Raw genomic sequence first — 21,500 nt, forward strand, 5'->3', positions numbered from 1 at the left:
ACATTCACACAGTCAGGCCACAGTCAGCAAGCCCTCATCAAAAGGAGATTATAAACTGGATGATTCAAGCCCTGAATGCTGATTGGCTGACAGCTGTGGTATATCAGACCGTATACCACAGGTATGACAAAACAGTTATTTTTACTACTCTAATTACATTGGAAACCAGTTTATAATAGCAATAAGGCACCTCGGGGGTTTGTGATATATGGCCAATATATTACGGCTAAGTGCTGTATCCAGGCACTCCGCGCTGTGTCGTGCTTAAGAACAAATCAAATCAAACTTTATTTGCCACATGCGCAGAATACAACTAGTGTAGACTTTACCGTGAAATGCTTACTTACAAGCCCTTAACCAACACATTCAAGAAGAAGAAAATATTAACCAAGTAGACTAAAATAAAGAGTAATAATAAAAAGTAACACAATAAGAATAACGAGGCAAGGCCTCCCGGGTGGCGCAGTGGTCTAGGGCACTGCATCACAGTGCTAGCTGTGCCACCAGAGACTAGGTTCACGCCCAGATGTAAATTGTTCGCTGGTGATTTTTATTAATTGTTCAGCAGTCTAATGGCTTGCAGGTAGCAGCTGTTGAGGAGCCTTTTGGTCCTAGACTTGGTGCTCCGGTATAGTTCGTTGGCGATATGGACACCAAGGAAATTGAAACTCTCGACCCGCTCCACTACAGCCCCGTCGATGTTAACGGGGGCCTATTTGGCCCGCCTTTTCCTGTAGTCCTCGATCAGCTCCTTTGTCTTGCTGATGTTGAGGGAGAGGTTGTTGTCCTGGCACCACACTGCCAGTTCTCTGACCTCCTCCCTATAGGCCGTCTCATTGTTGTCGGTGATCAGGCCTACCACTGTTATGTCGTCAGCAAACTTAATGATGGTGTTGGAGTCGTGTTTGGCCACGCAGTCGTGGGTGAACAGGGAATACAGGAGGGGACTAAGTACACACCCTTGAGGGGCCCCAGTGTTAAGGATCAGCGTGGCAGACGTGTTGTTTCCTACTCTTACCACCTGGGGGTGGACCGTCAGGAAGTCCAGAATCCAGTTGCAGAGGGAGGTGTTAAGTCCCAGAGTCCTTAGCTAGTGATAAGCTTCGTGGGCACTATGGTGTTGAACGCTGAGCTGTACTCGATGAACAGCAGTCTCACCTGGTGTTCCTTTTGTCCAGGTGAGAAAGGGCAGTTTGGAGTGCGATTGAGATTGCATCATCTGTGGATCTGTTGGGGAAGTATGCGATTTGGATTGGGTCTAGGGTGTCCGAGAGGATGCTGTTGATGTGAGCCATGACCAGCCTTTCGAAGCACTTCATGGCTACCGACATGAGTGCCATGGGGCGGTAATCATTTAGGCAGGTTACCTTCGCTTCCTTGGGCACAGGGACTATATGGTGGTCTGCTTGAAACGTATAGGTATTACAGACTCGGTCAGGGAGAGGTTGAAAATTTCAGTGAAGACACTTGGTCCGCGCATGCTTTGAGTACATGTCCTGGTAATCTGTCTGGCTCAGCGGCTTTGTGAATGTTGACCTGTTTGAAGGTTTTGTTCACATCAGCTACCGAGAGCGTTATCACACAGTCATCCAGAACAGCTGGTGCTCTCGTGCATGCTTCAGTGTTGCTTGCCTCGAAGCGAGCATAAAAGGCATTTAGCTCATCTGGTAGGCTCGCGTCACTGGGCAGCTCGTGTCTGGGTTTCCCTTTGTAGACCGTAATAGTTTTCAAGCCCTGCCACATCCGACGAGCCGGTGTAGTAGGATTCAATCTTAATCCTGTATTGACGCTTTGCGGAATTTGATGGTTCGCCATAGCCCTTAGCCATGATATATTGGCTATATACCACACCTCCTCGGGCCTTATTGCTTAAATACACCGTGCTTTCATATACAGTGCCTTGCGAAAGTATTCGGCCCCCTTGAACTTTGCGACCTTTTGCCACATTTCAGGCTTCAAACAGAAAGATATAAAACTGTATTTTTTTGTGAAGAATCAACAACAAGTGGGACACAATCATGAAGTGGAACGACATTGGATATTATTGGATATTTCAAACGTTTTTTAACAAATCAAAAACTGAAAAATTGGGCGTGCAAAATTATTCAGCCCCCTTAAGTTAATACTTTGTAGCGCCACCTTTTGCTGCGATTACAGCTGTAAGTCGCTTGGGGTATGTCTCTATCAGTTTTGCACATCGAGAGACTGACATTTTTTCCCATTCCTCCTTGCAAAACAGCTCGAGCTCAGTGAGGTTGGATGGAGAACATTTGTGAACAGCAGTTTTCAGTTCTTTCCACAGATTCTCGATTGGATTCAGGTCTGGACTTTGACTTGGCCATTCTAACACCTGGATATGTTTATTTTTGAACCATTCCATTGTAGATTTTGCTTTATGTTTTGGATCATTGTCTTGTTGGAAGACAAATCTCCGTCCCAGTCTCAGGTCTTTTGCAGACTCCATCAGGTTTTCTTCCAGAATGGTCCTGTATTTGGCTCCATCCATCTTCCCATCAATTTTAACCATCTTCCCTGTCCCTGCTGAAGAAAAGCAGGCCCAAACCATGATGCTACCACCACCATGTTTGACAGTGGGGATGGTGTGGTCAGGGTGATGAGCTGTGTTGCTTTTACGCCAAACATAACGTTTTGCATTGTTGCCAAAAAGTTCAATTTTGGTTTCATCTGACCAGAGCACCTTCTTCCACATGTTTGGTGTGTCTCCCAGGTGGCTTGTGGCAAACTTTAAACAACACTTTTTATGGATATCTTTAAGAAATGGCTTTCTTCTTGCCACTCTTCCATAAAGGCCAGATTTGTGCAATATACGACTGATTGTTGTCCTATGGACAGAGTCTCCCACCTCAGCTGTAGATCTCTGCAGTTCATCTAGAGTGATCATGGGCCTCTTGGCTGCATCTCTGATCAGTCTTCTCCTTGTATGAGCTGAAAGTTTAGAGAGACGGCCAGGTCTTGGTAGATTTGCAGTGGTCTGATACTCCTTCCATTTCAATATTATCGCTTGCACAGTGCTCCTTGGGATGTTTAAAGCTTGGGAAATCTTTTTGTATCCAAATCCGGCTTTAAACTTCTTCACAACAGTATCTCGGACCTGGCTGGTGTGTTCCTTGTTCTTCATGATGCTCTCTGCGCTTTTAACGGACCTCTGAGACTATCACAGTGCAGGTGCATTTATACGGAGACTTGATTACACACAGGTGGATTGTATTTATCATCATTAGTCATTTAGGTCAACATTGGATCATTCAGAGATCCTCACTGAACTTCTGGAGAGAGTAAAGTAAAGGGGCTGAATAATTTTGCACGCCCAATTTTTCAGTTTTTGATTTGTTAAAAAAGTTTGAAATATCCAATAAATGTCGTTCCACTTCATGATTGTGTCCCACTTGTTGTTGATTCTTCACAAAAAAATACAGTTTTATATCTTTATGTTTGAAGCCTGAAATGTGGCAAAAGGTCGCAAAGTTCAAGGGGGCCGAATACTTTCGCAAGGCACTGTAGCACTCTGCTCAAGACATAAAAGTCTAAGCAGACTGTTCATTGGGCATGGTATGAGTGTTTATCCATCTATATTCTACAGCACCAGACCAACAACTGTGCACATTATACAGTATACATTTGAAATACCCTTTTAACGGACATTGGACCTGTAGGCCTACTACTTATTATTCACAGAAATAGATTGTAACTTTTTTTATTTTTAGCACTGTAGTTGCCTTCACTGAACCAAAATGATGCGGATAATACTTGATATGATTACATTCCAATTGATGTGTGATCAGTGGATGATGGAGAAAAACTAAATTCCATGCAATGACAGAATGCTTGATGTCAATAAGCCTCAGGCATGTTTGCCTACACAACTGACACCTAAAAACGCTGTCAGATTAAGCAAATCCAAAATCAGTCTGTAAAGGTGTTACTTTGGCATGAGATTTCTCATCTTCAAATTTCCTACAGACGAGTTCCAGAACAAGGCTGATATTGCCCTATGAGAGGTAACTGGGTTGCTAATGTTGGTATTTTTTGAGAGTAAATGTCTACAGAGGAAGCAGGGCTTGTTTAGTATGTGTGAAATTTTGGACATCAAGATTTTCCAAGGATTATAAATAACTTCAAACCAACAGTAGCACACAAGTCATGAGCCATAAATATGACTGAGTAAAGAGATGCTGGTGTGTCACCAAACTGTAAATGGCTAACTTTAGTCTGTGGGCCTGCTAGCCTCACGTTGGTGTGAAATTCCTTACTGTAGCAAGGTTAGGGCCACGGAGGGATTACAGAATTGACTGGACTCTGAAGACATCAGACTCACACTGGTTTGTGAGGCACTTTGACAAAAATAATATGTCTATCACAACACATTCACAATGGACAAGGTGTATAAATAGTAATGAATTTGATATTTCGTACAGTAATCCTGAAGTGATACTTAATGTTCAAAGGGGAAATTGCAGTGTAGTAAAAAAACCTACCCTTCAATAAAGGAGTCCAGTTTGGCCAGGTCATCTGACAGCCCAACTAACACATCTAGCGTCCCCACCTGTTAATGCAAAAAGGGAAAAAAGGCCAAACATGTCAAAGCTTTGATTCAAACAGTATTTCCCCTTCCATCATATACCCAGGGTGAGACCATTTTATAGATGGGGTGAGCCCATTTTATAGATGGGGTGAGCCCATTTTATAGATGGGGTGAGCCCACTTTATAGGTGGGGTGAGCCCATCGGTTCATTGGCTTAATGCCAGAGGCCTAAATGTTGCTTTGAGGGCCTTTGATCAAACTAGGGCCAACTCAAACTAGGGCAAAGACTGGATGAGAGTCCTGAGGTCAGGGGTCTGGTTGTGCTGCCTGCCTGTGTGTTGTTTTCTCAGTGACATCTGAGAGTCAGTCACCCAGCAGTGACATTCAGGGGCCCGTGTGCTTTGGATGGCGGCGCTTTTGTCGGGACCCCTTCATGCGATTCAAAATGTTCCGTCGCGTGCCGTGTACCCCAAGTGGCAAAGGGGTCAGTAGGGTCACCATCAACCATCCTCTAGGGACTCTGGATACTTTCCCTAGAATATAATGGCCATTGAATCATTTTGGATGGGTGGCACTTCTGGAGTAATGAAAGGAGAAAGCTTTGACCCATAGCATTATTAACAGATCCCTTATTGGGAGCAGTGAGCGGAGAATACTTATTTCTCTATAGTTGCTTTTGGAGTAATATTGGGAATATGACTTAATTTGCGAGTAAACTATGGCAATGTTTTGTGGAAGCCTTGACCCACATAGGAATGTAGAGGAGCTAGTTAGTATACTAAACAAAAATATAAACACAACATGCAACAATTTCAAAGATTTTACTATAGTTCATATAAGGAAATCAGTCAACTGAAATAAATTCATTAGGGCCTAATCTATGAATTTCACATGACTGGGCAGGGGCGCAGCCATGGGTTGGGGAGCCAGGCCCAGCCAATCAGAATTCGTTTTTCTAAAGACAGAAATACTGCTCTGCATACCCCCTTCCCTTCCTCAGATGATCCCGTAGGTGAAGAAGACGGATGTGGAGGTCCTGTGTGTGTGACAAAACTGCACATTTTAGAGTGGCATTTTATTGTTCCCAGCACAAGGTGCACCTGTGTAATGATCATGCTGTTTAATCAGCTTCTTGATATGCCATACCGGTTAGGTGGATGGATTATCTTGGCAGAGGAGAAATTCTCAGTAACAGGGATGAGAGAAATAAGCTTCTTTTTTTTTGCATATGGAACATTTCTGGGATCTTTTATTTCACCTCATGAAACATGGGACCAACACTTAACATGTGGCGTTTATATATTTGTTCAGTATAAGTTAGTTAGGCGATATGGCCATTTTCATTAAATAATTTTCTCAATTTTTATGGTATATTTGAGTTGTGCATGCAGGATAGCAACAAGTGAATTCTAAGGTTTTTTTAAATTCAAAAATCTCAACCAAACTAGGAGAACTGACAGTGAAATAGTAAGTTTTATTTATTTAGCACTGTCAACATTTGTTATAGACGGTATTGTAAAAATCCATACAGGTATTCACAATCTATTGCCCAGCTCTACAAGTTAGTATGGTAATGTAGTAGCTACTATTTATGGCTACTGCTGCATGCTAACCTTGAGGTCTGGGATGTTGAACTTGTGGTTGGTGGACAGGTTGTTGTTGCGGGTGGTAGCCACCATCATCTGGTCCCATGTCTGCTGGCAGGTCTTCTCTCCAGGAGCTGAGATCAACCAGAACTCTGTCATGGTTATAGCTATACACTGATGACTACAGGCTCAAAACGAAATGGACAGAGATGGGTGCTGTAAGACAAGAAAAAAACTGTTTTACTTGTTAAACAGGACTTCATTTGTAGTACAATATTATCAATCGCAACGTTATTCTCTATTTCATGTTGATACATCAGTAAATACATGGTAGCAATACAACATTGACTGCTATTTAATCAATCTCTGTCTCCCCAAACCTGTCTTATCTACGTGTTGCTGATGTATCTGGTTAGCTAGCGAGCATGCAAGATAAAGGATATTTGTCTTCTTATGCTTTACATCAAAAGCTGCTAACGTTAGCTAAACCTCACTAACGTTGCTGCAAGTGTCATTCTCAGTTGATTGAAACATGACCCATAGCTAGCTAGCTAGCATCACATGATATCAAGTAACGTTAGATTTACAGTAAAAAATAATTATAATACAGTTTTCACATTTCTTACCTGAGATCTAATGACAAAACTATTCGAACACTAATCAATTACTACCGTACAATTCCTGTGGTTCAATATTCATAATTGTAAGACTAGAGGTCTTTCCAGCAGCATCACATTCAAGTCAGCTGATCAGATGAGGAACAGAAAGGCCTCTCGTGGGGGAGGGAAACTTTTTGACGTCACGATATTTGACAGACGACCTCAGCTGGTTTGGAGGAGGTACTACAGCCTCGACATTTCAAAACAGAGTAGGACGATTTTTTTCTGACAGAAATCGTTTACCAAAAGTAACAGGATTGGGGTCAGTTGATCCATTTAAATTTAGGAGTACAATTAGTCATTTTAACCATTGAATTGGAGTTGCATGATCCCCTCAATAATGTACTGTACTTCTTGTGGGGTTACAGGCTATGTAATTCCATAATCTCAGTGACATTCTTGCTATCTTAGTTCTGAGGACACAGACAGTCTCAAATGCCCAGTCAGCTGGAATTTGGGGTGTAGACGTTCTATATCTGGACAGGAGTCCAGCCGTTTCCTGACTCTGGGTGTCTCCCTGCTCAGAATTCAAGGAAAACCCCACAAAGGGACATGTTTATAGTTCAGTAGGTCTGGGGTGCATTGTTTGGGATACAATGCCTGGTCTGGCTGGAGCCAGCCGACCAGCCAACCCCTCAGATCAAACGACAGGCCAAGGACCAGGGTGGGCTGCCCACTGTTGGCCGCAGGCCAGTTTACAAGGACATTTCTGGGCACACGGACTGTAATCACTCTCTCATTTAGGCTACCGACACGCAGACTGGGTCTTTGAGTGGGGATGATGATGTGAGGAGAGGTATTAACTGAGTGTGTCCTCAACAAAAACTTAATCTAATACAAGTTAGTCATACAATGTGAGAGCTCTGAAAAACCTATGGATGAAGGTCATTGCTGTAACTTTGTGTATTTCAAAGATGAATGTCAACATTCTCTATCATTCTCATCTCAGTTACATGGTTTAATACATCCAAAGCATTACACAAAAATAGAGCACCAAGTTTGTTGTTGAGTCCTACCAACAGAAACATGTGTCACATGCTCCCTCTAGTTCTAATGCTTTGTATACCGTGCTTAACTTTACATATCACATGTTTGAACTTTTACCCATGAGTTTGAGTGACCATGACACTGACAATACATCTTAGTACAAAAACATGACATGGTTAAACTGTAAATTACACAAAAATATACAACTACACATTCCTTATACTGTGCACAAACTTTCAAGACCCATATAGTGTCCTCAGTATCTTTCACTGTATTCAGGTTAGTTCTATTTTCCCAGCTAGTTATTCTGAGCCTTCTGAGGGACATTACAGTAAATCTAATCTAGTATGTCTGAATTATTATGGACTGCCTAGGGCAGAAAGGGGGAGGAAGGTTTTAAAGAGGGAAATTGTGTGAGATAAGCATTATCTTGTATTATTGTTTCAGTGGCAGATTGGATCTATTTGTCAACCTCTCTGATACTAGTGTTACAAGGCCAACATTTCCAAGGCTCGAGTCCAGAATCAGACTCATTGACTTCAGGCAAATGTTAGAGAGACTTGAGAAGAGAGGGATACTGGAGTGCTTTTACAGTTTCCTTTTCAAGGTGTCTATTCAGAGTTGTAACCTGTAAAACACTTTTTATATATAGAATAAAATAGAATAGAATATTGGTATTTTATAGTAAATTAGCAGAATGCAGTAGCTTTTATTTACTATTATTTACTGGATTTACACAGTTTGTATTTGACCCTTCTCAAAATTCAGCTCAGAGAAAAGGTCTGTGTAGAGGTAGTTTTACTTATCAACATTCTTTGGCAAATGCGTAAGGCTAAAACACCATGGTGTAAGTCACAGCATTAGAAACAAGTACTAGATCAAGACCCATTGTATAATGCAGGGACTAATGATTGACTATATTCATTTGGATTTAGCCATTTCAACCTCCCCATATCTCTTCTACACAACAAAGAATGGAGGGATTCACTTGAACTATCAAAGGCCATGCGCTTAGACAACCACTGTGATACCAGTTATTCAATGAAGAATTGAGTTTTCCACTAGGTTCACTAGTCTTGTGATGTTGTGCTTTGTTGCAGCATAACATAACACTATCTGAGAACTGTGAGGAATATCTTAATTTGTCCTCAAATGTAACTATTATATTTTTGTTGGAGGTGTAGTGATTTGAAAAGGCAAATAGGATGGATACTAATTAACACAAATAGGTTTCCCTTTTATAGGAACAATAACATACATTGGTTATTGATTATTTTAAGTTCCACTATGATTTATTATCACAATTCATAGAGTCCTCTGATAAAAGAACATGGAGCTTTCATTGTGTGTAAAATATGTGGTGTTTGCTCATGCAACAGTAATTGTGTTCATATCATCTGGCTGTTGGTCATACTAAATAACTCTGTGTGTATAATGTAGGCTTTAGTGGAGTGATATTTTGATGTAATCTGGCCCTGGTTTGCAAATGAGAATTCCAGTTGCACAATGCACGCCACCGGAGTGTTTTCACTCACTGTGGGCGGTACACACTACGACAGCAAGTGTGCTCAGTGTCCCGGGCTATTATGATCACAACAATGGAAATCAAACATTGTGTTTTTCTGGAAGCCACTTTAGATGCTATGTGTGATTATGATTAGACTCAATGCATACCCTCATCTACAGTCTTGGAGAACAGACACAAAGCTCGGAACAGATTCTTTTGTGTTGTGGTCCATAGGATAAACTTTCGCTCTCAAGTCTTGACAATTGGCCAAGAAACATTTATGTTTGAGCAAAACAAACAGAACCATTGTGTATTTTCCCCTTACCAATACACATAGCTCATCTGACATTATGAGTTCACACTCCTCTAACCACCGTCTATCTAAGATAAACAGGCCACATGTGTGGGTTTGGACTTTGCACATAAGCTATGTACCGGTGGCTATTCATAGGAGCTAAGTGCATGTCCTAAGCTTACTCCATCATTATATAATAAGGAATTTAAATCATATTTGGTCCTTTGCAGCTAAATACAAAGTGATCAGGGCCAATTGAGAATCATACGGGACCAATAATAGTCTCGTAATTGTTCTTAGCTATAAAGAAATTATGTACATTATTACAGTTTGAATTGCAATGTAATGTTTGAATTGTAATGCATAAAGAGACATAGTTATCCATATATTTCATTTCAATGTTCATTGTTCCCGCCCTGGATGCCTCCAATTTTGACCAAAGGAACATGTACTGTGGACATCTACTGTGGTTGCTGAAAATGGACATTGGCCACAAAACAAGACAGCTGATATGGATTCCTGTAAGACAATGTGTATGAAAATAAGAAAGGGTACAATAACAGTAGCCTGTTTTTATATATTCTAAATATAATATAAAAAAACAGTTCCCAGAATATACAATTTCATGAAGTGCTATTTTCATTCTCACATGCACTTAGCCTATCAACCACTTGTGAAACCCTGTATGTGTGGTATGCTGGTGGTGTCTAAGCCTTAGGAGCCATGACTAACTTCTAAAGGTGATCATAGCCCATACCACAATGTAAATGTATACAATCTCTGTACGCAGAGAGCAGCATAGGTTTGTGGCTGCAGGAGAAGCAAGTGGATGGCTTTTCAGACAGATCCCTGAGGACTACACTCACTCTTACTCTATGAATCCCATTGTCTGTAAATAAATAGAAAATCACAACAAAATGTAACATTACCTACATAACCAAGTTATCATTGAGACAACAGTCAACAGGTAGATAAAAAAAACTGTCAAATGAGTGAATTTGCAGCTGTCGGAAATTAAATTTATTGAGTTTTTCCAATTTGGAATAGACCTCCTTCTCCACCAATAGGCAAGAAGGGTGGCGTGTAAATTCATCTGTGGGAAATATACTCCTTTGCGTCTTCAGAGGGAAGCAAAACTTCACAAACTCTCGGCAGACAAGGCTGAGGTTGTTAAAACACCTGCAATCTAATTTCACACTGTTGAACTTCAAGCATGTGTTGCCAGAATACAAGAGAGGAGTACCAGTGACAATTTGTGGACAACATTTACATTTATCGCGGTGCCATGGGAAAAAGCATGAAGACGTAACCAAGGTAACTATACTATCTGATTGAGACATTACATTCTCAGAACCGTAGTAGTCTATTCTGGCAATAATTGAATATAATATAAAATAATATAAATAATATAATATTAAAGGGGAAATCTGCATTTCAAACAATAACAATCCACACATCCCGCCACTGTTTTGGTAAATAGCTGAGAAATGGGTCTGGAGAAATCAAATTCATAGACAGAGCTATGGATGAAATAAATGGTCTGACCATATAAAATGACTTTTGAGGCTATACAGTGTTTGTTTACAAAACATGTGGTAAACAAGCTTATATTTCGGGTTATGATAGTTGAACTAAGCTCATGAGGCATTTATGAGTTATTTTTCAATAATCGATGGGTAGAGATCGTTCATTTAAAAGTAAACTTTTTTTTATGTTGCAATCGCAGATTGCTCATTTCAACTGCTTATCCTTAATAAATACAAATTATAATTAATGGGTTTTATTAAACATAATTCTCAGCATATCAATAGCATAGGTATAATTGTATATATTATCACAAAAACTAGATATCACACACGAAGAGAATAAAATAATGCTTAGAAATAAAATACAAACCAAACTATTTAGCTATCACTCTCATTTGCTTTGACAGCTCGAAAACACCGCCCATCTGACGTTATTTTCCGCTCCCCTTTCTTTCCAAAGATTTTTATAACCAAACCAAGATAGGCCACAGCGTGTCGTTTCCAATGGGAACAAATGAGTCCTAGTGGGCAGAACAAGCAAGGAGGTGGGCAGAGCCAAGCACGAGCTAGCAAGATCCTATTTTCCTGTTCTAGCTACATCTGCATATTTCCGTTAGGGAACTCCTACTGTATGAAGTGCGCGTGTGCAGTAAACTCAATTCGCCGTTGCACTCCTTATAAGCAACGCGATTTTTAAAAACTTTTACAAAGGGAAAAGTCTACCAAATTTAGTCCACTCTGTTCAAAACAGACTCTAGTTTTGGGAACAGAAAACTGTATTGAGATTAAATGTTTAATCGATGAGAAAATTAGCAGAATTTAGGCCCAAATCCATCTCCATCCATCTTCTCCCACTGCTGGCCACTGGGCTTCCTCTCACTACCAGATTTGGTAGTCAGTGGAAACGCCAAGCGAATGCTTCACATTTATACATCCGGTGAAATATCTGTCTCATTGTTCTATCTGTGTTTCTTTCTCTCTGTCGACTTCGGCAGTTTTGCTCGCTGCGTAGCTACGAAAGGGTTCGATTTAGTGTCAAATTTCGATCTGCACCTCCGCTTTGATGGCATTTTTTCTTTCCTATAGTGCCCCCGCCACTCTTTGAAAATTCCACCTAAAAGGAAAAAACGATCCACCCCAAATATTGGGTTTTATTCTCACGTAAGTACCTTCTAGCTACCTAGCTTGCTTGCTAACTGGCTAGGTAAGTTGCTAACGTTAACTGTTTAAGGAGGGAAATTAGCTAGCGTTAGCCGCAGATAGCTACGTTAGGTAATGAACGAACTAGCTAACGACTGACTCATTATTGTCGTCATTCATCAAAGTTATTTAGCTAGCTATTTTAGTTTATTATATATTATCAAAGCTAGCTAGCTATATAATTAACATTAGCTACGAGTACTTTGAAAACGTTATCGGGGTGTTTCTAGCTAACTAGTGAATCCCTAGACGCCGTATAACTAGCAATCGCAATCTTATTTACAACCATTTATCACACAGGGTTAGCTAATGTTCGCCTGCTGAGTTGGCATGTAATATAAGTTAGCTGGCTAGCTATGGACGGTTTGTTTTGACATTTTAGTGTTGTTATTTTGAAAACCACAGTAGTACAATCAATAGCTATTTAGTTGAGGTTGGAACTTCGTTAACAACATTTAGCATATTCGACAACATAAGGTAGAACGTGGCACTTGCATTCATTCAAAACTGAGAAATTATTTAGGATTATGAAAACCATAACAACCTATAAAAAAAATTACACCTGTTATAGCTGTGAAAACCACTAGTCCCTAACGATCAATTAACCTATGTCTTGCTTTCCTATTCAATATTTTTTTTGATCTCATCTAATCCTCTGAGCCAGCTTTGCCTCTCTTTCCTCTTGACTCAACTGTATCTTGTCTTCTGTGCAGGTGTACAATTACTACCCAGAGGGCTTAGGGGCGGCTCTCCGCCGAGAGCCGTTCGACTTCAACGCTGAGCCACCTTGGGATCCTAGCTGATAGTGGGGGAGCTCCATCTCCTAACTCGTCCATGTGAGTAGACATCAGGTCGAGTAGGAGGAGTAATGATCTCTGTTCAGTTTATCCTCTTAGATCATAATAATTATAAAACACTATGGAGAGGGGGACCTTGATCCTAGATCAGCACCCCTACTCTGAGACGCTTTGTGAATATGGGTCCAAGTCACGCTGACACCATAATAACCCAAACATGTCCTTGTGGTGACTGTTGAAATAACAATAGCATAGTGTTGTGCTACTTTTATCTGATGCTCTCTGTCCCTGTTTTTACTGGTGACTGGTTAGATCCAGTAACAGAGAGGAGGGGCCACTCAGCTATGAGTCATAGTTGAAACACAATGTTTCCTGTCTTCACCTGTAACCTAAATGTTATGATTTCTTTGTGTATGTCATGTTGTAAGCCTACTGTTAGATTTGTGATATGCTTTTATTTCCTCCCAAGTCTTTACCCCAATGAAGTTGGTGGTCTGTAGAGTTAAGCATTTTTCAGTCACACACACATTTTTGTCCATTAACCAAAACGAGACCATAATTTGTGACCTTTGATCTTTTGTGTTAATTGTAGTGGGTTGTTGTCAGTGTTTTCAGACTGCTGAGATGTTGTTTTAGTCATGCCATGGCTGTCCTGTTTCTTAGAGCCATTCCAGCTTGCTATCATGAAGCTGTCTCTGTTTTTGAACTGCCAATACGAGGCTCGCAGCCACAGAACAGAGACGGGTATACACAGCACCCTTATGATCACAATAGTCCAACCTGGCTGTGCGACACTGCACCCCTCTGATTACAGACAGTGTTCTGGTCCAATCCAGCCGTCAGACATTGCAGTCTGTGAGGCCAACCAACCAGACATTGTGTCACTGCACACACCCAGGCCCACAATGTTCTACTGACTGACATATTATGTAACATTATTGAATGCAGTGATCTGACATCCCCTGCCGCTGGTATTGTACCCAGATAATGCCATCAAAAGAAACCTTAATGGGTCACTGCCTGTGGGATTAATCCTAATTGTCGGGAGTAATTGATGGTAAGGTAAACAAACTCCATGCCCCAGAGGTCTTGTTTTCACAGTGGCTGTCCAGACACCCAGACCTTCCCATACGCAGCCCCATAACGTGATTTCCACCTCGACCTCTGATTGGCTGCCCTCACAACTATCTTGGTTCACAGCCGGTTCACAAACCATCCTAAAGGCTTAACTGGTCAAACTAAGTGTAACATGTAGACCGACTGCTTTAGCCTTTTTCTGTCAAATAATTCCTTTTTTCTTTCCCTCCATTTTTGTAATGATTAGATGGAACTCATTTTACCCATCCACTTCAATAGTTAGGGCTATATTTCACGCTGCCCTCTTCCTGTGTTTTCCAGTTTGCTGCATACTATCAAGGACCCCAGGGGCTCAGAGAGAGACCACTTCACCCAGGGGCTCAGAGAGAGACCACTTCACCCAGGGGCTCAGAGAGAGACCACTTCACCCAGGGGCTCAGAGAGAGACCACTTCACACAGAGGATCAGAGAGACTACTTCACACAGAGGATCAGAGAGAGACCACTTCACACAGGCATAATTCTTTATGACTGGCAGATTAGCAGACAACAGTTGAGATGAAGGGACTAGCTGACGAACCAAACTACTCCGTCGCCCTGCTGGAGGGAGCCACGGCCCTCAGCGATGTGGTTGAGAATCACATTTATGAACAAACACTGGTAAGTACTGTGAAGAGACATTCTCTGTACATTAAAATACTTGCACATTGTGAAGTCTTGCTACTTTATAGCTTATTGAAGTTGTGCCCTTGGAAATGAGATTAGTTGATTGCCTAATCTGGAAATAGATTGATAAATTCTAGCAATCACCACATAAATAAATTGATTGAGGATGTGACAAAGTACAATGCTGCTGTGTAAAACTGTGTGCCAGTCTCGCCCCACTTGGTTGAAGTGGCAAGTTAATGAGTCATTAACGCTGACCACACTCTGTATGCTTTCAATTCACACCAGTGGAAAAATGAGGTTGCAGATCGCTCTTATGTAATTGTATGGTGTATGATGAGAGACAGTAAGAATAATCAGTCATGGTGTACTTGACAGATTCGGGTGAATGACGGCATAGCATGCCAGACAGCCAGTAAACCTGTCGGGTCATGTTCTTCCTCCCTCAGGCTGAGAAGAATGCGTTCTTCGTGGCAGACTTGGGGGTCCTTATGAGGCAACATGTTCGCTGGCGAACCCACATGCCCCAGATGCGTCCCTTCTACGCTGTCCAAGCCAACAGCAGCCTGGCTGTCATTGAGATCCTAGCTGCTCTCGGGACTGGCTTCATCTGCACCAGCAAGGTGCCCGCAGCGCTCTCTCCCACTACTACTGTTATAACACTGTATAACAAACAACCTGTCCAGATCAAATTGCATTTTAATGTAGACTAACTTACGGGTCCTTTTTCACAGCTTTAGGATGTTTTTCAGTTAAATACATTTTTATAGATTCTTGGCTTACATCAGTTGCAGCTTCTCACAGCTCTGATTACCATCATTTTGTTGGGCCAATTACTGCTTTATAACTGCTTCATAAGTCGACTGGCCTCTACTCACAGAAAATAGAAAGGAGCGCCATCTAGTGGAGAAATGTCTCGCTGCCACAGCGCATTGCTACTTCACAACTTAGAGCTGTAATATCAAGGTGGATGTTTTTATGTCTTTTCAGTATGAGTTGGAGCTTGTGCAGGGCTATGGCGTTCCCTCTGAAGACATTATCTACAGCGGTGTGTGTAAACAACTCTCCCAGATCAAGTATGCCGCTAAGAACGGCATCGACTTCCTGGTGTGTGACAACGAGGCAGAGCTACGCAAGATCGCTCGCTGCCATCCCCGTGCCAAGTAGGTGTCCATGTAACTGTTATTAGACCGTTATTTTAAAAGTCTATATTTCATACTCTCTACAATACAACTACAATGGGTATGATTATGAAATACCTAAAAACGCTAATCTCCCTCCATCTCTGCTCAGACTACTGTTGCAGGTGTCCACAGAGGCTTCCAGCGAGGGTGATGAAATGGGCATGTCGTTTGGCTCCAAGCTGAAGGACTGCAGACACCTGCTGGAGAGTGCCAAAGAGCAGGGCCTGCAGGTGGTGGGGGTCAGGTGAGTCCTTCTGCAACGCCACCCTTCCTCTCTAGTCAGAGTTCATTATTATATTCTAGGTTTTTCTCTCTTTTTATTGTCTTTTAATTAAGTGCTAAGAAATTAAACTATATGCTAACAGCAGAATTGTATGCCTGTCCAGTACTATTTTCACCATGAGGAGAAAATATTTTACTGTATCATTGGGGATTGACCATTGGACAATTCAGGAGTATTTTTTGTTTGCCTGAAGAATATGGTCACTTGTCCGAAAATTTTGAAATATTTGTTTACACCCAAATTGCCGTAACTTGTCGGTCACGTAACAATAGGGAGGAAGTAGAGAGATCTGTTTTATGGGTCTGCTACATTGGACGTATAACTTTCGCAGTGTGAGACACTCTTATTCATTTCAACAAAACCGTGGGTGTAAGCGTGCCGGCTCCTCAAGAGGTTTGCGCTGATCTACGTTCTGGTTCTATTTTCAAGATTTCCATGTGCAGCTCACAGCCGAGATCAATAGGACATAGTGGCTAGCGCTCTGACCACACGTTAAACTTCCAGTTAATCAGGTCAGAATCTCAAGTGTAGCCCCTATGCTTGGCTACTGGAATTCTGTTTTTTTTTTTTTTATCACCTGCCTAATGAAGCTGCCGTATATTTTCCGTCTTTCACTTAAACAATGGAGATGAACCAGACAATCAGTTTTAGGTTTACTGGAGTTTTTAGCAGTTTTGTTGTTTCACTTTTTTTTCTCACTTTGGGTGACCTCCGAGCACGCTCAACATGCCCGACTGCTCAGTTTCCGTTCCTCAGTCAATCCCTGATTTATATGGTATTCTCATGACATCATCATTATCCCCATGATGCAGGTTCCACATTCCCAGCTCCTGTGACGACCCTCAGGCCTACAGCCATGCAGTGTCTGACGCTCGCTGTGTCTTTGACATGGGGGTGAGTTAGCTAGTGCTTACGTTATGGGGCTTTGAATGTGCATAATATGTGAAGGAGACCGTAAATATTCACCACCCTGCTGTTATATTTTGAAGTTTACTAGTTTACTTTTTCTTTTAATGTTGTTTTCAGGAGGATATTGGCTTCAGTATGACAATCCTAGATATTGGAGGTGGATTCAACGGCTCAGAGACTCAGCTGAAACAGGTCATTATTGTAGCTCGTTACATAATACTGATTTAGATGGTTTACTTCAGCTGAATTAATACGTGACTCAGTCAGTCAATGGTCACAAACAACTTCACCTTCTTTCTGACGTCAGGCCTGTACTAGTAATGTATTTTTCAAAGGAAAGCCTTCACACAGCTTACCTTTGAATTTTAACAAACACACTCTATAGAATGCCTGTTAGGCTGAAGGTGCTGACTGTTTTTTCCTCTGGTAACAGATTAACAGTGCAGTCAGGCCGTTGTTGGACCTGTACTTCCCTGCATCGTCTGGTGTCTCCATCATGGCAGAGCCTGGCAGTTACTACGTGTCCTCCTCCTTCACCCTGGCTGTCAACATCATCGCTAAGGAAGTAGGCGCCCGGGATCTTCATGGCAATCTCGGTCAGTGGCAGTACCTTCTCAATACCTAGCATATGAAGCTGGTCGAACCAGTAATCATGGTTCGGCAGACCATGATGGTCCGCTCCAGCAGACCAGCACACACCTTTTCTACTATTGTGTCTCATGACTCTTGTCTGCCATACCTCTTTACAGATGAACCATCTCCCAACGATGAGCCAGAGTTCCTGTACTACATGAACGATGGGGTGTACGGCTCGTTCACTAGCAAGCTAGCAGACAATGTGATTCCAGCTCCGGCTCTGCCCAAGGTGAGTTTTGGCTTCAGGGCTTAGTAAACTACATTTACCAAGCTATGCGTCCCCCATTAACACAACCCAACCAAGCCACACAGCGCGCATCCAACCCGGAAGCCAGCCGCACCAATGTGTCGGAGGAAACACCGTGCACCTGGTTAGCGCCCGCCCCGCCACAGGAGTCGCTAGTGTGCAATAAGACAAGGATATCCCTACCGGCCAAACCCTCCCTAACCCGGACGACGCTGGGCCAATTGTGTGCCGTTGTGTGCCATGGGCTCGAACCCAGAGTCTCTGGTGGCACAGCTACCAGTGCCCTAGACCACTGCGCCACCCGTGAGGCCCTAATAAACTACATTTTAAATAAACAAAAGGACTAGTGAAATGCATGAAATGACAACGATTCTGCATTTTTGTGATTTTTGCATCACCAAGCAAAGTTAAGTTTAATTCAATTTCCTATCTCAAGCACCCTGGAGTGAATATTAGGCTGCATCCCAAATGGAAACCCTATTCCCTATTTACTCATAACCATGGCCTATAAGTCTCTCTAAATGACTCTCTCTGTGTCCCTGGATGTCCCAGAGCGGTTTGTCTGAGGAACCGGTGTTTGCCAGCAGTCTGTGGGGTCCGTCGGGTGATGAGCTGGACCAGGTGGTGGATCAATGTCTGCTGCCAGAGCTCAGTGTGGGAGACTGGCTGATCTTCAACAACGCTGGGGCCTATAGCCTGGGCCCTCCGTCCACTTTCACAGATTCACCCAGACCCCCCGTCTACTACACCATCTCTACTGGGGACTGGTAAGAGACAGACGAATGTCAGGCTGGCACTGTCACTGTTTGAAATGGGGAGCTGTTGAGGATTTGATTTGATTTATTGTTTGAAGTTGAGTTCCCCCCATTTAATGGATGTAAAGTGCTTTCACCACCTGGAAAAATGTTATTAGTATTTATTTGGGACCTACTGATTTTTATTTGAACAGTTGTGTGCTGGCATCGACCTTTTGCTGCTGTTGTTTTTCTATATTGTTTTGGTAGTCCTTTGAAGATAATTATTTTCAACAAGTTTTTATTTTTAAATTGTATTTTTTTTTTTGACAGGTTTGAGATGCAGGATGCTGGTATCACCCAGGACATCAGCATGAAGAACTTCTCTCTGGTCCCCTACTTCCTCCACTCCAGCCAATCAGATGAAGCCCTGTCGGTCCCAGCTTGGGCTAGCTGAACCAATCCCATGTCTCTGCTGTGCTGATCTCACCTGGTCAACATTCCAATGGGAGGAAAAGACTGAATGGTGCTTGCTGGCTAAAAGCTTTTTATTATTCATTTCATAAGGAATTGAGCTTTTTTGGGGGAGGGGGGGTGACAAGCCCTATACAGTATGTTGTTGGCTCTCTCAAGGAATAGCACAGGTGTTCCTTCCTTTCCACATTCAGTAAAATAGTATGCAACAAAATGGATGAGTCTGTAGGGATGGAACTCCCACCTGTGTGGGTATCCCATGCGGTTACAGTTTACATACAGTAAATACATACAATGGAATTTAAAAGTTAATATTTGAAACATGTATTATATTGCCTATATGTCTCCTTTTGCCAGTCTTGTAAATTCAATTGTCTACCTACTCAAAGTGGAGCAGTTAACAAAACCTGATGTTTTAAAGCCATTTTTGGATGCTTTGCTAAAACATATTTATGTCTATTTATGGTTTTGTTGGTTGTCTTTTTTTTTTTTGTGCTATGAATATCTGGTCCCCTGGCACTTATGATCAGTCAGTATTTAAAAGGCGGCCAATGATGCATCCCCCTATTCCCTATTTAGTGCAATACTTTTGACCAGATCCCTATCTAGGGAATAGTGTCATTTGGGATGCATATAACAGTGCAGTGCCTCAGATGAAGGGGAACTCTTTGATTCAAGCAATATGAGTACAGAATATCATTCACTTAACATCTCGTTGATAGGGAGCTTGTGCTCACACTAAATATAAACCGTCTTGAGACTATTATCATAATGCAACATTGATGTTTCATTTGTTTTTTAAATCCCTCTTCCTTACAAGTCTCTGTGGAAAGAATTGTCCAACATCTGTGAATTGGTCTCCAGTTTTGTCTAAAGTAAATTAATATAAAAGCTCTCTGAATCATAATGTCTATATGTTGTTCTTGCTGGTAAAATGTGAATCACCCACCGCTTATTAACAGCACTGTAACATGAGCCACTATACCCAAACATACTCAGTGGACAGTTTATTAGGTACACTCATCTAGTACTGGGTCGGACCCCTTTTGCTTCTAGAACAGCTTGAATTCTTTGGGGCATGGACACATTGATCAATTGGTATCAAAATAAAATGTTATTGGTCACATACACATTTAGCAGCTATTATTGCGGGTGTTTGGCGAAATGCTTGTGTTCCTAGCTCCAACAGTGTAGTAGTATCTAACAATACACACACGGGGTGAACAGGCCGTGGCTCGGGTGCTTCATGTTATTGATGATCTTTTTGGCCTTCCTGTGACATCGGGCGCTGTAGGTATCCTGGAGGGCAGGTAGTTTGCCCTTGGTGATGCATTGGGCAGACTGCACCTCCCTCTGGAGAGCCCTGCGGTTGCGGGCGTAGCAATTGCCATACCAGGCGGTGATACAGCCCGACAGGATACTCTCAATTGTGCATCTGTAAAAGTTTGAGGGTTTTAGGGGCCAAGCCAAATTTCTTAAGCCTCCTGAGGTTGAAGAGGTGCTGTTGCGCCTTCACCGCATTGTCTGTGGGTGGACCATTTCAGATCGACAGTGATGAGTACGCCTGGGAACTTGAAGCTTTACACCTTCTCCACTGCGGTCCCGTTGGTGTGGATAGGGGCATGCTCCCTCTGCTGTTTCCTGAAGTCCATAATCAGCTCCTTGGTTTTGATGACGTGAGAGGTTATTTTCCTGGCACCACTCTCCCAGGGCCCTCACCTCCTCCCTTTAGGGCTGTCTTGTCATTGTTGGTAATCAGGCCTACTAATGTTATCATCTGCAAACTTTATTGAGTTGGAGGCGTGCATGGCCACGCAGTCATTGGTGAACAGGGAGAACAGGAGGGGGCTGAGCACGCAACCTTGTGGGGCCCCTGTGTTGAGGATCAGCGAAGTGGAGGTGTTGTTTCCTACCTTCACCACCTGGAGGGCGGCCCGTCAGGAAGTCCAGGACCCAGTTGCAAAGGGCGGGGTTCAGACCCAGGGCCCCGAGCTTAATTATGAGCTTGTTTTGTACTATGGTGTTGAATGCTGAGCTATAGTCACTGAACAGCATTCTTACATAGGTATTCCTCTTGTGCAGATGGGATAGTGAAGTGTGATGGCGATTGCATCGTCTGTGGATCTATTGAAATGGTAAGAAAGTGGGTCTTGGTGGGTCTTGGTGTAAGGTAGAAGTGATATGATCCTTA

At 42.3% G+C, this 21,500-nt stretch overlaps 2 protein-coding genes across 4 annotated transcripts in view; one reads left to right on the forward strand and one right to left on the reverse strand.

The window, feature by feature from the left end:
- LOC109901876 (V-type proton ATPase subunit C 1-A) overlaps positions 1-6,961 on the reverse strand; it is a 12,690-nt gene extending 5,729 nt beyond the window's left edge. The window contains exons 1-3 of one of the 2 annotated variants that reach the window (XM_031786974.1): positions 6,756-6,961; positions 6,157-6,345; positions 4,497-4,564 (exon numbers count right to left, since the gene is read on the reverse strand). In XM_031786974.1, the coding sequence (XP_031642834.1) occupies positions 4,497-4,564; positions 6,157-6,288 (200 nt within the window). In that variant the 5' untranslated portion in view covers positions 6,289-6,345; positions 6,756-6,961. Of the gene's footprint in view, positions 1-4,496; positions 4,565-6,156; positions 6,365-6,755 lie in introns of both variants that reach the window. The other variant, XM_031786975.1, reaches the window with a different exon arrangement.
- A 3,735-nt stretch (positions 6,962-10,696) lies between these two features.
- Positions 10,697-20,213, forward strand: LOC109901875 (antizyme inhibitor 1). 2 transcript variants are annotated; one of them, XM_020497875.2, is made up of 12 exons: positions 10,697-10,891; positions 13,017-13,139; positions 14,499-14,836; positions 15,292-15,465; positions 15,833-16,005; positions 16,136-16,270; positions 17,122-17,203; positions 17,336-17,410; positions 17,652-17,814; positions 17,968-18,083; positions 18,654-18,868; positions 19,169-20,210. In XM_020497875.2, exons 3-12 carry the CDS (start codon positions 14,735-14,737, stop codon positions 19,290-19,292), a joined length of 1,359 nt encoding a protein of 452 aa, XP_020353464.1. In that variant the 5' UTR covers positions 10,697-10,891; positions 13,017-13,139; positions 14,499-14,734; the 3' UTR covers positions 19,293-20,210. The 2 variants fall into 2 exon arrangements, with proteins under 2 accessions (XP_020353464.1, XP_020353463.1); XM_020497874.2 differs by lacking the exon at positions 10,697-10,891 and adding an exon at positions 12,059-12,264 and having other exon boundaries at positions 19,169-20,213.
- Positions 20,214-21,500: the final 1,287 nt, after the last annotated feature.

The sequence above is a fragment of the Oncorhynchus kisutch genome, linkage group LG13, assembly GCF_002021735.2.
Source record: "Oncorhynchus kisutch isolate 150728-3 linkage group LG13, Okis_V2, whole genome shotgun sequence".
NCBI classification, from domain to species: Eukaryota; Metazoa; Chordata; class Actinopteri; order Salmoniformes; family Salmonidae; genus Oncorhynchus; species Oncorhynchus kisutch.